This window comes from Botryllus schlosseri, chromosome 16 (assembly GCF_051294905.1).
Source record: "Botryllus schlosseri isolate E-star chromosome 16, Bs_hap1, whole genome shotgun sequence".
Taxonomy (NCBI): Eukaryota; Metazoa; Chordata; class Ascidiacea; order Stolidobranchia; family Styelidae; genus Botryllus; species Botryllus schlosseri.
Window position 1 is genome coordinate 10,699,597 of NC_137251.1, and position 13,049 is coordinate 10,712,645.

At 39.9% G+C, this 13,049-nt stretch overlaps 1 protein-coding gene across 2 annotated transcripts; it reads left to right on the forward strand.

The window, feature by feature from the left end:
- The first annotated feature begins 6 nt into the window (after positions 1-6).
- On the forward strand, positions 7-12,419 carry LOC145458675 (uncharacterized). Of its 2 annotated transcripts, XM_080337117.1 has the most exons (7): positions 11-230; positions 305-364; positions 6,340-6,440; positions 7,095-7,140; positions 10,816-10,896; positions 11,429-11,512; positions 11,929-12,419. In XM_080337117.1, exons 1-7 carry the CDS (start codon positions 140-142, stop codon positions 11,967-11,969), a joined length of 504 nt encoding a protein of 167 aa, XP_080193243.1. In that variant the 5' UTR covers positions 11-139; the 3' UTR covers positions 11,970-12,419. The 2 variants fall into 2 exon arrangements, with proteins under 2 accessions (XP_080193244.1, XP_080193243.1); XM_080337118.1 differs by lacking the exon at positions 305-364 and having other exon boundaries at positions 7-230.
- The last annotated feature ends 630 nt before the right edge of the window (positions 12,420-13,049 follow it).

Consider the following 13,049-nt stretch of genomic DNA (forward strand, 5'->3'; position numbering starts at 1 on the left):
AAATATGGACTGTGGAGTGACTCTCATTGTAAGGACTTTGAAATGCAGTGTTGTTAGGCCTTTTCTGGTGATTCTTCATCAGAATCAGTAGCCTATTTCTTGTTACTATTAAAACTAGAAATATATATACTTGTGGAATATGGAATTTGATTCTGGTGAATATACTGTTGCAATGGAGCAATTAGACTATCGCGGTTTAGACCAGAATCTTGAGCATGAACCAGAGCATGGTGAGTTGAGAGCTATCATGTTCCGTTCGCGGAAGGTATCGCAGCTACTAGGCCTCAACATTTTTGGTTTTCAGTTTATTGCATGGAGGTGGAGGGTGCGGCACGATCTGGTGAAAATATAACAGAAATTCATCGTAAGTTATATGCGACGTCTTGCAAATTGTACATGGTGAACTACTATATTATATATTGCGTATATTTAGGTGTATGGTAATTTATCATTTGACTATTCCAAATAGAATTTAACAATTAACATGAAAGCAGACAGTCGACAGAGCGCATTCTTTTTGAAATTCACAAGAAGATAAATTACAAAGTTCAGGAGCTTAGTTATTCCACGTGATATCATATGATTTGACATAACTCACATATTTGATTCATATTGTAGTATACCGTCGGAGGCACTGGACTTTACTTTTGTTCGACAATTATTTGGTCATTTTTTTCTCACTAATATTTTAAGTAACTTTAGGGTTACCATCAATGTTCCCTGTAAGCTGCGCACGTGCGCAAATGCGCAGTGCTGAGACGGTCTCTTCGCACAGAAAATCTAAGTTGCGCACAAAAAATCCGAAGTGATGACCTTTTCTTTAGTCGTTACGTTACGCACCGTTATCCAAGGGTCTGCGCAGTGAGTTGGTGAGTGTGGGCACACTCGTTAAAAATTAGAGGGAACATTGGTTACCATACGTCCTATTCTAAGAGGATTTGTCCTCCTTTTTTATATTTTTGAAAGTGTCTTCGGAGGACGCCCAAATGTCATCTTTTTTGAGAATTATAGTCCTCTTTTTTGAAAAGTTTGGTTAAATGTATGATAAAATTCAACTGAGATATAGGAAATCAGTACTCAAGTAACGGTCCCGGGGGTCTCTCGGGCGTTGGGCCAGAAAGAATGACTTTTTTTTGTCAAAAAGCAACTACAAACTCGCAAACTATATGGTAACCCTAGGTAACTTTTAATTAGTTATGAAGGGTTGATAAGAAGTGAAAGTAAACATTTTATCCTCTATAATCCATGCCCGCGCCGGCAACATTTTTTTGCTCTGCGGACTGGTTTCTTTGCGGACCGATCTTCAGAAAACACAAATGTTAAACGTGGACAAGTAAATAAAGTCAGCAAAGGGTACCAATGAGGCAGTAACACACATAATTCGATTAAAGAGATCATCATGCTGACCACTATAATTTTAAAGCTTCACTTAAAGGGGCACTGCACTCTAAAAATGATGTGGTCTCAGATTGAAGGGCAAAACGAAAGAAAAATTTTGGCAGCAGCCGTTTTTTTCAGAACGCCACCGTAATGGAGCTGTAATGAATTGAAATTTACATAGTTGCAGCACGCTCCAGCAGTCACGCAGAGATCGAACTTTATATAGTTGTCAGCCGATGTTATGAAGGAAATATGTCGTACACGCCAAGGTGGTTTAGATACCGCGTTCAACGGAAGATGTCCAGTCAGGAGATTTATGTCAAAATCGGGCCTAGTGTATTCTATTTCCTTCATAACATCGGCTGACAACTATATATAGTTCGATCTCTGCGTGACTGCTGGAGCGTGCTGCAACTATGGAAATTTCAATTCATTACAGCTCCATTACGGTGGCGTTCTGAAAAAAACGGCTGCTGCCAAAATTTTTCTTTCGTTTTGCCCTTCAATTTGAGACCACATCATTTTTAGAGTGCAGTGCCCCTTTAACTTGCAAAAGTATACCAAACTTTTGCGGATAAGTAACAAGCTCCTCGTGGACCGGACTCAGTCCACGGACCACCAGTTCCCCACCGCTGGTAGGCTATATACCACGAATTCGTGGCGCGTTCAACTCTTTTACGGCGCCTCTGGCATATGAAATGCCTGCATATACAAGGACTAACCTAATATATGCCTATGAGACTGTAGAAATATTGGGCCAGGGTTGTAACCAAGTCACATGGTTCCGAGTCACCAGTCAATCTTACTTTTGTCGTTTTGACTCGAGTCAAGTCGAGTCATTTTCAATTCATCACCGACTCGAGTCCGAGTCCAAGTCACCGTTTAAAGCAGTGGTTCCCAAACTTTTTCGGTGTCAGGGCCAAATTTAGAATTTCAGAGCACGGTCGGGGCCGCACGAATACCAGGGCAATTAAACGGACCCAAAATGTCATCAAAATATGAAAATTGGCATTGTTCCAATCAATCACTTGACGCCATTGACCATTGGTATGGTCATTGTGTTGCTGCGCTCCCATTGTTCAGAACAATCGACCTTTGGAGGCTATTTCGGAGTAGTTTTATTGCCCTGGCGAGATTTCAATTTGCATTTGTGGAATCAGTGCGAAACTAGCTTTCGATAAATTATGCGGATGCTTCGGTCGTGAGCTATAGGACTACCAATTATGCTGCTTTCGGGGCGATTTAGTGACTCAGGTTTTATCGCCTGGACGCGCCAAGCGCAAAAATGTTCTGTAATTCATGATTGAATCGGTCAATATGATCGGGAATTGCATATATATTGCCATCAATTTTTATCCTCTCTCTTCTCACGTAATCAGTTTTACAGGTATAGAGCCGAGGGAAGTGTGTTTGAAAAGGTAGGGCCCCTTAATAATAATTAAACATCTTCAAGCGTATATACCCGTTGGCAGGAACGAAACAGCACTTCATCAGCCCCCCCCCCAAAAAAAATAGTAAACTTGGGTATGGAGCTCCCATAGGGTGGTAAACCTATCCCTATCACCTTGTTCGTTTTTGCCACGAAACTAGTTGTACTGTTAAGTGAGCCAGCGCGAAGCGCGAAAATCTTCGATAATTCATGATAAATCGGTCAATTGCATATATATTGATATCAATTTCTTGTCCTCGCTGCTCACGTAATCAGATTTACCGGTAGAGATGAGTGAGGTGTCTTGGAAACTGTAGGGCCCATTAGTAGGGCTGGGCAAAACCGAGTACCTGAGTGATTCGATTCTGAATCACGTATTACGCTTCGAGTCGAGTCGAGTATTCGAGTATCACTCATTATGACGTCACTACATAATGTATTATGTCAAAGTTCAAATATGCATATTTTATGCGACCACAAAGAACATAATGCCTATTATCCGTCACATTATAAATACTTTGGTATTTTTTCGACCATTCCGATATCATTGCACTTGTTCACAAAGTTGTGGGATGATGATGACTCCGGATATGTGTTATATCCAGTAACGTTCGTAGCTTGTATCACGTCTCGTTATGCTGCGACACGGCCAATCAAGGTTTCAAGGCTTCCTCAGTAAAAAATAGTATCAAAACTATAATTCTCGTTGATAAATAAACTTTCAGTGGCGAGAAGCGTATAATTTCAGTACTCGAAGATATCGTCTTTTACTACTCGACTCGAATCATTAAAATAAATACTCGATTCACTACACTAAGTGACGTACACGATTTCAAATTGGTATTTCTTCACTGGAATATAATTTTTCCCTGCCGGATGGTATTTGTCTCGTGAGGTTAAGATTGCCAAGACAGTATTTTGTATATATAACGACGTTTTCGGTCAACATAAGGGCAGTCCTGTTCGGCCAAGGTTTTCTCGCTTGGTGCGTCGTGGCGCGGTAAAGGCTAACGCCGATATGTCTAATGCCCATTTCTATAAATCTTGCGCATTTTTTCTTGGGGATGAGTACCCAAAAATCAGGATATTTGGCAGCATGAAATCACGCCTACAGCCAAAAAACTTGAAAAAGATGCGTAAATTTTCCAAAAAATACTCTATAATTTATGCTAATTCACGAAATAATTTTGAGCCCCGTTCGAGCTCGCCACCCTTCATTGGGGGTTTGGCGTGCGGCATTAATAGTCCTGTCTTTATCTATATCTATAGCTACTGCTCGTTCTACTGGACGTAACGATAGCAGTCTACTCACGACTTTCCTGCAATCTTAATTAAAAACTCCAGACTCTAAGCCAAGCTAGTGTATTTTATAAATATAAATTTAATTTTTTGTCATAACACGATTTCGTAATATTTTTTGGGGGCCGCAAGAAGGCTAGCTGGGGGCCGCATGCGGCCCTCAGGGCCGCACTTGGGAATCACTGGTTTAAAGGCTCAAGTCCGAGTCATAGTGTTATGACTCGAGTCCGAGTCCAAGTCACAGTATTGAAGTCATGTTCAACTTATGTTTTCAATTATGCTTGGGTGATATCGAATTCCGTGCTTGCCAAACATGATTATTTTGACCCATTCGGAGTCTTGGCATATGTTTATTTAGACAGATAACGGACAGTTCCTGGCCTCATTTACCGATGCTACAGATAGACGAGACAAGCCGCCAATATGATAACTTTACTAATCTTAGAACTTTAAATCAAATATCTGTCTGGTCAGTCTGATACATCACAAATAGAAGCATTGAGTTTTTATTACGAGCACATCGACGACAGCTGACAAATATCTTATAGAGAACCAACAAATTCACGTTTACATACTATCTGATAGAGAACCAACGAATTCACGTTTACATACTATCTGATAGAGAACCAACGAATTCACATCTAGATACCAGCTGATAGAGAATCAACAGATGCATGTTTATGCAGAGGTACAGTTATTTTTTACATTATCAGGTGGTTGACTAAACAAATGGTCAACTCTCCTGTTCAGCTCGAGAAATAGCCGCCGGAGGGATTTACTGTAGGCCTATCTTAGTCGAACTTGAGCTACATTTACCAAAAATTCTCAAAAAAGGACAAAATCTCAAATAGGAGGCTACTTAAAATTGTTATATTGCCTGAAATAACTTAAACTTGGCTAAATTCCAACCAATAGAAAGCAATGCTATGTGAGAAAATTTTGGATTAATTACAAATAGAGACTTTCGAATTTTACCGGCTATACCTCATGATATTGTTAGATTGTGTAAAAATATGATTCGCAGCAAATTTGGCTCAATTCCAACCAGAAGAAGCGAACTTATTAGAGTGGAATATTTTGGATATGAAAATATAGTCGGCTTACTACTAGTAGTCCTATGTAATTATATTATATGAAAGAATTTCTCTCTGAAAATACTCCATTTATTTTCAAATCCAAAAATTTCTCCTCTCATATCATTGATTCTACTTTTTAAAAATCAAACCAGATTCAGTGTTCTTTTTATGCAACATAACAATTTCATAAAGTAGCAAGTTATTTCTGAACATCCCTATTGTACACACATCACACAACATTAGCCATTCATTATTACTCACTTGCACAATGCATATACTTAACAAAACGTCAAATGGACGGAGGGTATAGTGTGTTTTCACAGACAGCAGATCAAACCAATGAGTTACACTTCAAAAATGCTTAAGTCGAAAGGAGATCCTCAGACATGTTAAAGTGGCATGGCGTTAGAATACATCCACATCTACTGAATACACGTTCCACTGATGCACTAGATGCAGGAATTGACAAGTATTTTTGAACCACACTGAAGAGCATTGGATACTTATTCTTTCTAGTCGCCCAAAAATGCAAAGAATCATCGCCTTCAAATCTACACATGAGCTTATCTGTATCTTCCAAGTACTAGACCATCTGAGTCATTTCATTGGCTCTAATTGAACTTTGCTTCGATTGTTTGCTTGTATAATTATTACTATTATTTTTGGTAAAAACGTTGGCATGGCTTGTATAATTGAAAAGTCTTGAGTACTTTTATTGCGGAGGACCTATTACCTCTTTATCACTGGATGATTTTGTACAATGCATTGCTACTATGTACCATTGTCTTTGTTTTATTCGGCGGCATATCTGATATCAGACGAATGCAACGAAAGCAGTGGTGACAAATAGCGATGTCGGCATAATTCGTCGGATGCGTTGATCTAACCATTACGATTCGCAAATTTCTTCATCTTCAAGTCATATAAAATAAGCCGAGTCAATGACTTGAGACGAGTCATGCGTAATGACTCGAGTACAAGTCGAGTCAATCCAAATATTGACTCGAGTCGAGTCGAGTCATTTTCCCATTTCAAGAAAATGACTCGAGTCAAGTCGAGTCACAAAAAAAAACGTGACTCGAGTCTGACTCGAGTCGAGTCATGACTCGAGTCATTACAACCCTGTATTGGGCCGTATATATTCCCCATTTTCAGATACGAAACGCTGTTCTCGGAATGTGATAACCATCATATTTTACGTCGTTACCATTCTGTCTCTTATACTTTCCGTCGCATCGTTGATCATGATAGCGCAGGTGAGAATGGTTTCAACTTTCGGCTGCAGGATCTAACAATTTACAATTCGAAACAGATTGATATGTGAACCGCAAGTCATTTGTTGTGTTGTAGTCTTCAATCAATACGAGCCGTCTTCGTATCAGATTACCAAATATGACTGTGATGTCGCCGAGTTAATATTTATGAATTAAACTGCAAAAGCTTCTTTGTAAATATATAAAATTCATCCCCCAACATCGAATTCTTAACAGAAACAATGTAGGCCTATAACAGGGATGCCAAACATACGTCCCACGGGCCGTATCCAGCCCGTCAGCCGCGAAAGAATTTTAAGTAGATTAAAAAATGCTTGTATTATCGCTAACACATTTTTAATAAATGTTGGAATCTTTAGTATAAAATAGGCCTATACCCATTAAATAACACCGCGAGACACCAAATGTCGAGCATTATTTTGAAACATTTTCGCACTTTGCGCGACTAAAAATTCGTCAATTTCGCCCAGTCCACGTTATATTGATTCTTAACAATCTAGCTGACTAGACAAAGGTTGTCAACACTTACTCAAGTGACCCGCGCAATCATTCGTAAACCGCATCGAGTTTTCCCTACACAATACATGCCTAAGCTGCTGCGAGCTATTATTATTATAATCATTATATATTTTTCAGTCGAACAGTCATGGGAACTCACTTGAAACGAGGTTGACTGATGCAGGTACGATGAAATCTTTCAATGTGTTTCTCAAGCGAAAGTGTAGAAACTACGTGACCTGCTGGCATATGTCTTGGTAACGTCACTACACTTATGTGATTTGTGAAATATTGCGCCGGATCGAATAGTAAAACAGGATACTGACACTGTATTATCGACTGTACCGCGTTGTAAAATTAAATGTCTCTAATTTCATATAGGCTAACCACCACCTCTTGAAGTCCGTCATGCGCTTGGCCTTACAGGCCAATATACTTCTAAATACTTCCATGCAAATTATTCCCTGAAGATATCAAATTGCAACCATATTCCATTGTTCATACAGGTCACATTATTATCGTCCAATGGAAATGTTGCGTCTGGAGTCTGACTCTGACCGTATTCATTAACAAGTCATTGACCCGTCGTGTGACTTGGGTTGCATTTTAAACAAAAATCAATGTAAAGCAAACATGTTTAAAACAAGGCCCTTGTTTAAAAAACATGTTTTTTAAGCCATGACGTCATAGTGGATAGGCATTGACAATTGAAAATATAGGGTAAATATAGACCCTTTGACGAGATAGCTACGTACTATAGATATTGAGACGACTATTTTGATGGTTCCAACCATCTCATATCATATACGTCGGCTATATCGGGTGGTAATCGTCCGTAGGCTCGTACAACAATTTTTTTTGGAAAAAATTCACAAAATATTGCATAATTATACAACTTGAAAAACACATTTGAAAAAAAGGCCTTGGTTTCAAACATGTTATAAATAAAGTGTTTTAAACAACCATTTGTTTCAAATGAAACCCTTCATGTGACACTGACACCCAATTCTAATAACGGCACAGAGTTGGGCATATCTAGAATTCTGGACGCTCTACACTTCAGGGGTTACCAACGCGGTGACCGCGGGCGCCAGGCCGCCTGTCAGGACAGGATGTGTCGCAGTAGCAAATGTGCAAATGAGGGCTTGGAAGGTCGAAGTGGAGAAGGGTCCCACGTGAACAGCAGTTGACTATGGGTCAGTCGACCCTAAGGAGCACCAGAACGCAGTTTTCGATCCGGGCATTGCTAGTCTTCGCCCTCGCGGAGGCCTAACGGGAATCCAGGTATTCCGGGAATCTAGGTATTCCAGGAGTGGCGATTCATCGCGCAGTGCAATGCACGCTGGCGTGAGTCACATAGAGAGAGTTGTCTTTTCTTGATAAGGAGCGGAACCCTGCCCAGTTCTCTGAATGTACAAGTGAAGAAATTCAACCTAGCAGGGATATACAGCGGTAGTAACTGCTAGCTCTTCTCGTAAGTCAGTATCCAAGTAGTATAGCTCAAAAAGGTTGGTGACTCCGGCGTCTATTTCAAGGACACCCGTCGAAGGGCGATAGTGCTGAAATCATGTACTTGTCCATCCAGGACACCTCTTTGGAACATATTTATTAGTAAGCAACACAACATTGCCCTAATTGGCTCGATGCGTGTGACGTCATACACAAAGTAGGCTACCCTACCCCGAGTTCTAGATATCCCTGCACAAAATGCTTGCGGACCGCAGACTTTTCACGGAATTAATGGGCAGAATGCTGTATGCATATGTTACAGCGTTCAAAGAATATAATGCAAATATGTACATCATTCGCTGTAAAAATATTTCTTTCACAACTCCCATTCTCTACGGTGTGTTAAGTTGGTTCAGTGCAGTATTTCTATAACTTGATTTTGCCGCGACCAAAAATTGTTTCCGTGGAAACTCGAATAGCGATTTAATATAATGACGAACCAAATAAGAAGCGTCCGCGTTTACAGCTAAATCTCTTGTATTCCTCAACGAAAAAAATAACGGATAAAACAATTCTATATATCGGCTTTCAATTAAATAAAAGGGCAACATAAATAAAAGGGCATAAAACAATTACGTATAGGGACAACACCAAATCACGAATAAAATTATATTGGAGCATTGAAATATATCAACATATAATATCGAGACTAGCCGGTTTAGAGTCACTGTTATAAATTAAGTGTGTTAGATAGGACGATAGGTCAATTATCGTGCTTTTACCAATTCCTTTGTTTGCGAATAAAGGTGTTAATGGTGATCCTCAAGTTAATATATTTATACTTTATAGGCTTGGTAACGAAGTGTTCCACTGAATAACAAGTGATTAGGAGGTAACATGCGGGCATCATTGACTGATCCTGCCCGCAAGCCACCAAAAGGAATGAATTTGGGCCTTAACCCAATTGATTTTAATATGCGTGCTCTGCACATGGACAGTGCACAATTCCCATGCACACACACAAGGCATGATCATTGCCGTAGTATTTTTGTGCAGGTCAACAGTACATTCACAACTCTGACTAATCACTGCTATATAAGTTGTAGCTTGCATATGTAGCCTGCATATGTCCATTATCAGCAACACTGAGGCGATGTTCGATACTCATAAGTAAGCGACGCATAGCACGAAAGAAACTTGTTTCATAATGTATTTACGTCGTGCCGTATTTGCGTGCTATAATGTGAGAAGAGAAATTGATCAACCGAAAGGCTCAGCCAACCGTAACAACACCAACTTGCACACTGGACACTGGTACGTGATACGTGGTAGCGATTCATGTTTGAAAGAAGTTACAATTTTGGCAGTATCTATGACCTCATGATTTGCCTCAGGAAGTCCACACCACGCGCAGTTGCGGTTCACAATAGGTATATTGTAATTACTCAGTAACCGCTACGCCAAAGGTGTGCAAATTTAAGTGCTGTCATTGTGATTTGGCATTTCATGGTTGTTTGTTGTTTTTATGGTATTCATGGTGTTTTTCAACTACAGGGATCATTTACATCAGACCCGTATTCTTTATTTTGAATGCACATGCACATCTGCTGACTTGTAGCACAGCCCACATCTAGTTTTTTTTTAAAGAAAACGCTTGCCGGATTAGATGACAAGGAGGAGCCTAGATAAACCTCCCACACTTCGGAACACTGTCGTCGACCTCTGCCAGACTCAAATCAGTAACCTATTGGTGTTGCAACTGTCGATCATCATACCGCCACTCGTGTCCATGTTCCATTTTCCTGAGCCGCTATAATTTAGTTCATTTTGGGTGTATAACCTTTTGGAAGGTACCGAAGACACCCTTCACAGATGGAAAAATAAAATGTACTTGGTTCGGTAATCTTATAGTTGACTATCCACGAAGAAAATAATTAAATTGGTTTTTGAATTTAAGCTCCACTCATTCTGATTCAGAACATGTAAATTGCAATCTAGTAAGGGCACTCAAACCCTCTTAAAATTACCCTAAAAGATAAAAATATGCATTTCTTCGAACAGTTGCAGCTCTGTGAAACAACGAGGCATTGACACTGTGCTTAGATTGTTCGGTAATAATAATGCATCTGGGCGAAGTTGACAGTTGTTTTTAAATGCAGTACACAGAACACAAGTTTTGGACTGAATGAGTAGGTTATTTTCACCTCTGGAAATCCAAAATTAGTCAGGCTTTGAAGACGAAGACTTTATGACAAATTATAATAATAAGCGGATGTATTTCAGCAATATAGATACACTCTCTTGAGACACAATTTATAGTGATATACAAATGAAATGACGCTATGTGTTTATACAACTCAATTATTATGGTTGTCATATGTCTAATTCCAGTTGCCAATTGCATTTCCAGCGGTACAAATGGACGACTTGGATACGCAAATTCTCAATCTTACACGATCATTGGCGAGAATCGACGAGAATCTCGAAAGAAGTGAGTAATGTTCGATCATGTATTATGTTCATGACTGTGTTTTTGTTCACTGCCCAGTAATCTCATTTTCGCAGCAAAATACAACATATTTTGCGACTATCGCGTAGGATCGCCGGAGTAATCACGTCTGAATTTCGCTCAGCCTGAATAGCTATATACACAGTCGGGGAATGGATATTCATGTCATAGTTACGCCGAGTTTCCTCCGCAGTCTTATATTTTTTAGTTCGACAGCTCTGCGGCATCTTCGATTATACCAGCACCGCCAGTATCTCCTCGAAATCCAGTTTTGAAGTCACAATCTAATAATTGATTGACGATACTTTCAAGTCATAAGATCATCGCCGGACCATGTAACTGCCGGCAATGAATATTGACAAATATGTTGTGTTGTTCAGTTATCTGATGTCATTACCCGTGATTTTCGATGTCCGAGTTGGCCTATCGTTAAGTGGTAGCGAAGCAGCTTCATGGGGGATACGACAGGCATTTAGTTGGTCCTAAAGCTTAACTGCGATGATTCTTACTGCAGAATTGATGAACGAGACCTCTACCATCTCCGAGGTCAAGGATCTGGTACAGTTCTTCATAACTAGTCTCACGGAACTACAATCTGGTAATGAAATCATACTTTTGTTTCATTTTATTTGAAAATGAGTTCATGCCCTTCTAATTTTCGCAGTCACGGGAAAAGACCATAGTCCATACTTTAACTGTGTGTTGTCAACGTTTTCTGTTTTCTATTTACCCGCATTGTGGTCCACATTTGCCCAAAATTGATGAAAACCTAAATTTCCAACCGCATATGTAACGTAATATGGGGTTTACGCCCCATACATGTACGCAATATACAAAGATGTACTTTAAACGTATATTGTCATTGCATTATATTGCAAGCGCTTCATTACTTGTACCATCCCGATCATATTTTTCTAACAGATTTTATTAACAGATCACCGATTATTTTAGAAAATTCAAAGCGACAATCGTTCTGGCTTTGAGAAGTAAAAAATCTTCCTATTTTTTTTTTAGAAATACAGAACATCACTGCAGAATCGAACGAACACGTATAGATTTCTGATTGCAGTCGCCGTTATCCATGAGATGACTGTGCTAAGGAGGGACATATCATACTTTTATGCTAATGAGAGAAAAGACAAGCAGTACATCCGGGTCAATTGTACTTGACTGGCTTCGGCCTTTATATGTCACATATGGATCGCTCATTCAATCACTGCATATATCTTATCATTTCACAAACCTTGTTTCATGAAGAGCTTTCTAGTAACATTACTGTGTAGTTATAGGACAACGTGGACGGACCGGCCTTCACACGCGACTGCGCTGTAAGCTATTATTAATTACGCAATAAACCTTTTATGTTGGTTAGTTGTAGATGCCTACCGATATCTGTATCCGTAGAAATATCGGCATCGACCAACTCCGCTCTAAATTTGTCTGCATCTCCAATAATGCAATCACTCCAAAATTTTAATCAACACTGTTGGATTGATTTATGAGGACCGTATGAGTTCACTTCGTTGGTGAGTGTGGCATAATCCGCGGCTGCATCACCAATGGGTGCGGGTTCGAGTCCGATCGAGGTCGACTTAATAATTCCGATACCTAAGTGTTGGAGGTTTACCTAGGCTCCTCCTCGCCACCTCATCCGCGTAAGCGGTGTCTTACAAAAAGCCTATAGGTGGGCCGTGCTATAAGTCGGCAGTTACGGAAAGTATGAACAATATCGGCCTGGTGTAAATGACCATAGTAGTCGACAAACACCATGAATACCACAAACAAAAACAAACGTCGTTGGTGACAACACTTACAAGTTGAGTTTCCTGAACTACAAGTACGCCAGTAGTATAATACACGGGGTTTATACGCCGACCAATAGTCATCGAGTATTTGATCACGTGACATCTGTTATCCAATCAGAACGCAGCGCAATGTGGGCGTGGTTCCAATACGAGAGATGTTTTGGTTGTGTGAGAGATGGCATAGTTCCAGTCCAATAACGCTGATGATTACGTCATTATGATTGGCTTAGGGTTGCACATGATGATTGCGTAGTACGAGAGCGAGAAATGACGTTGTCTCAGTCGGCAATTAACATAATAACGTAATTATTACATTTACCGCCGCCGCCG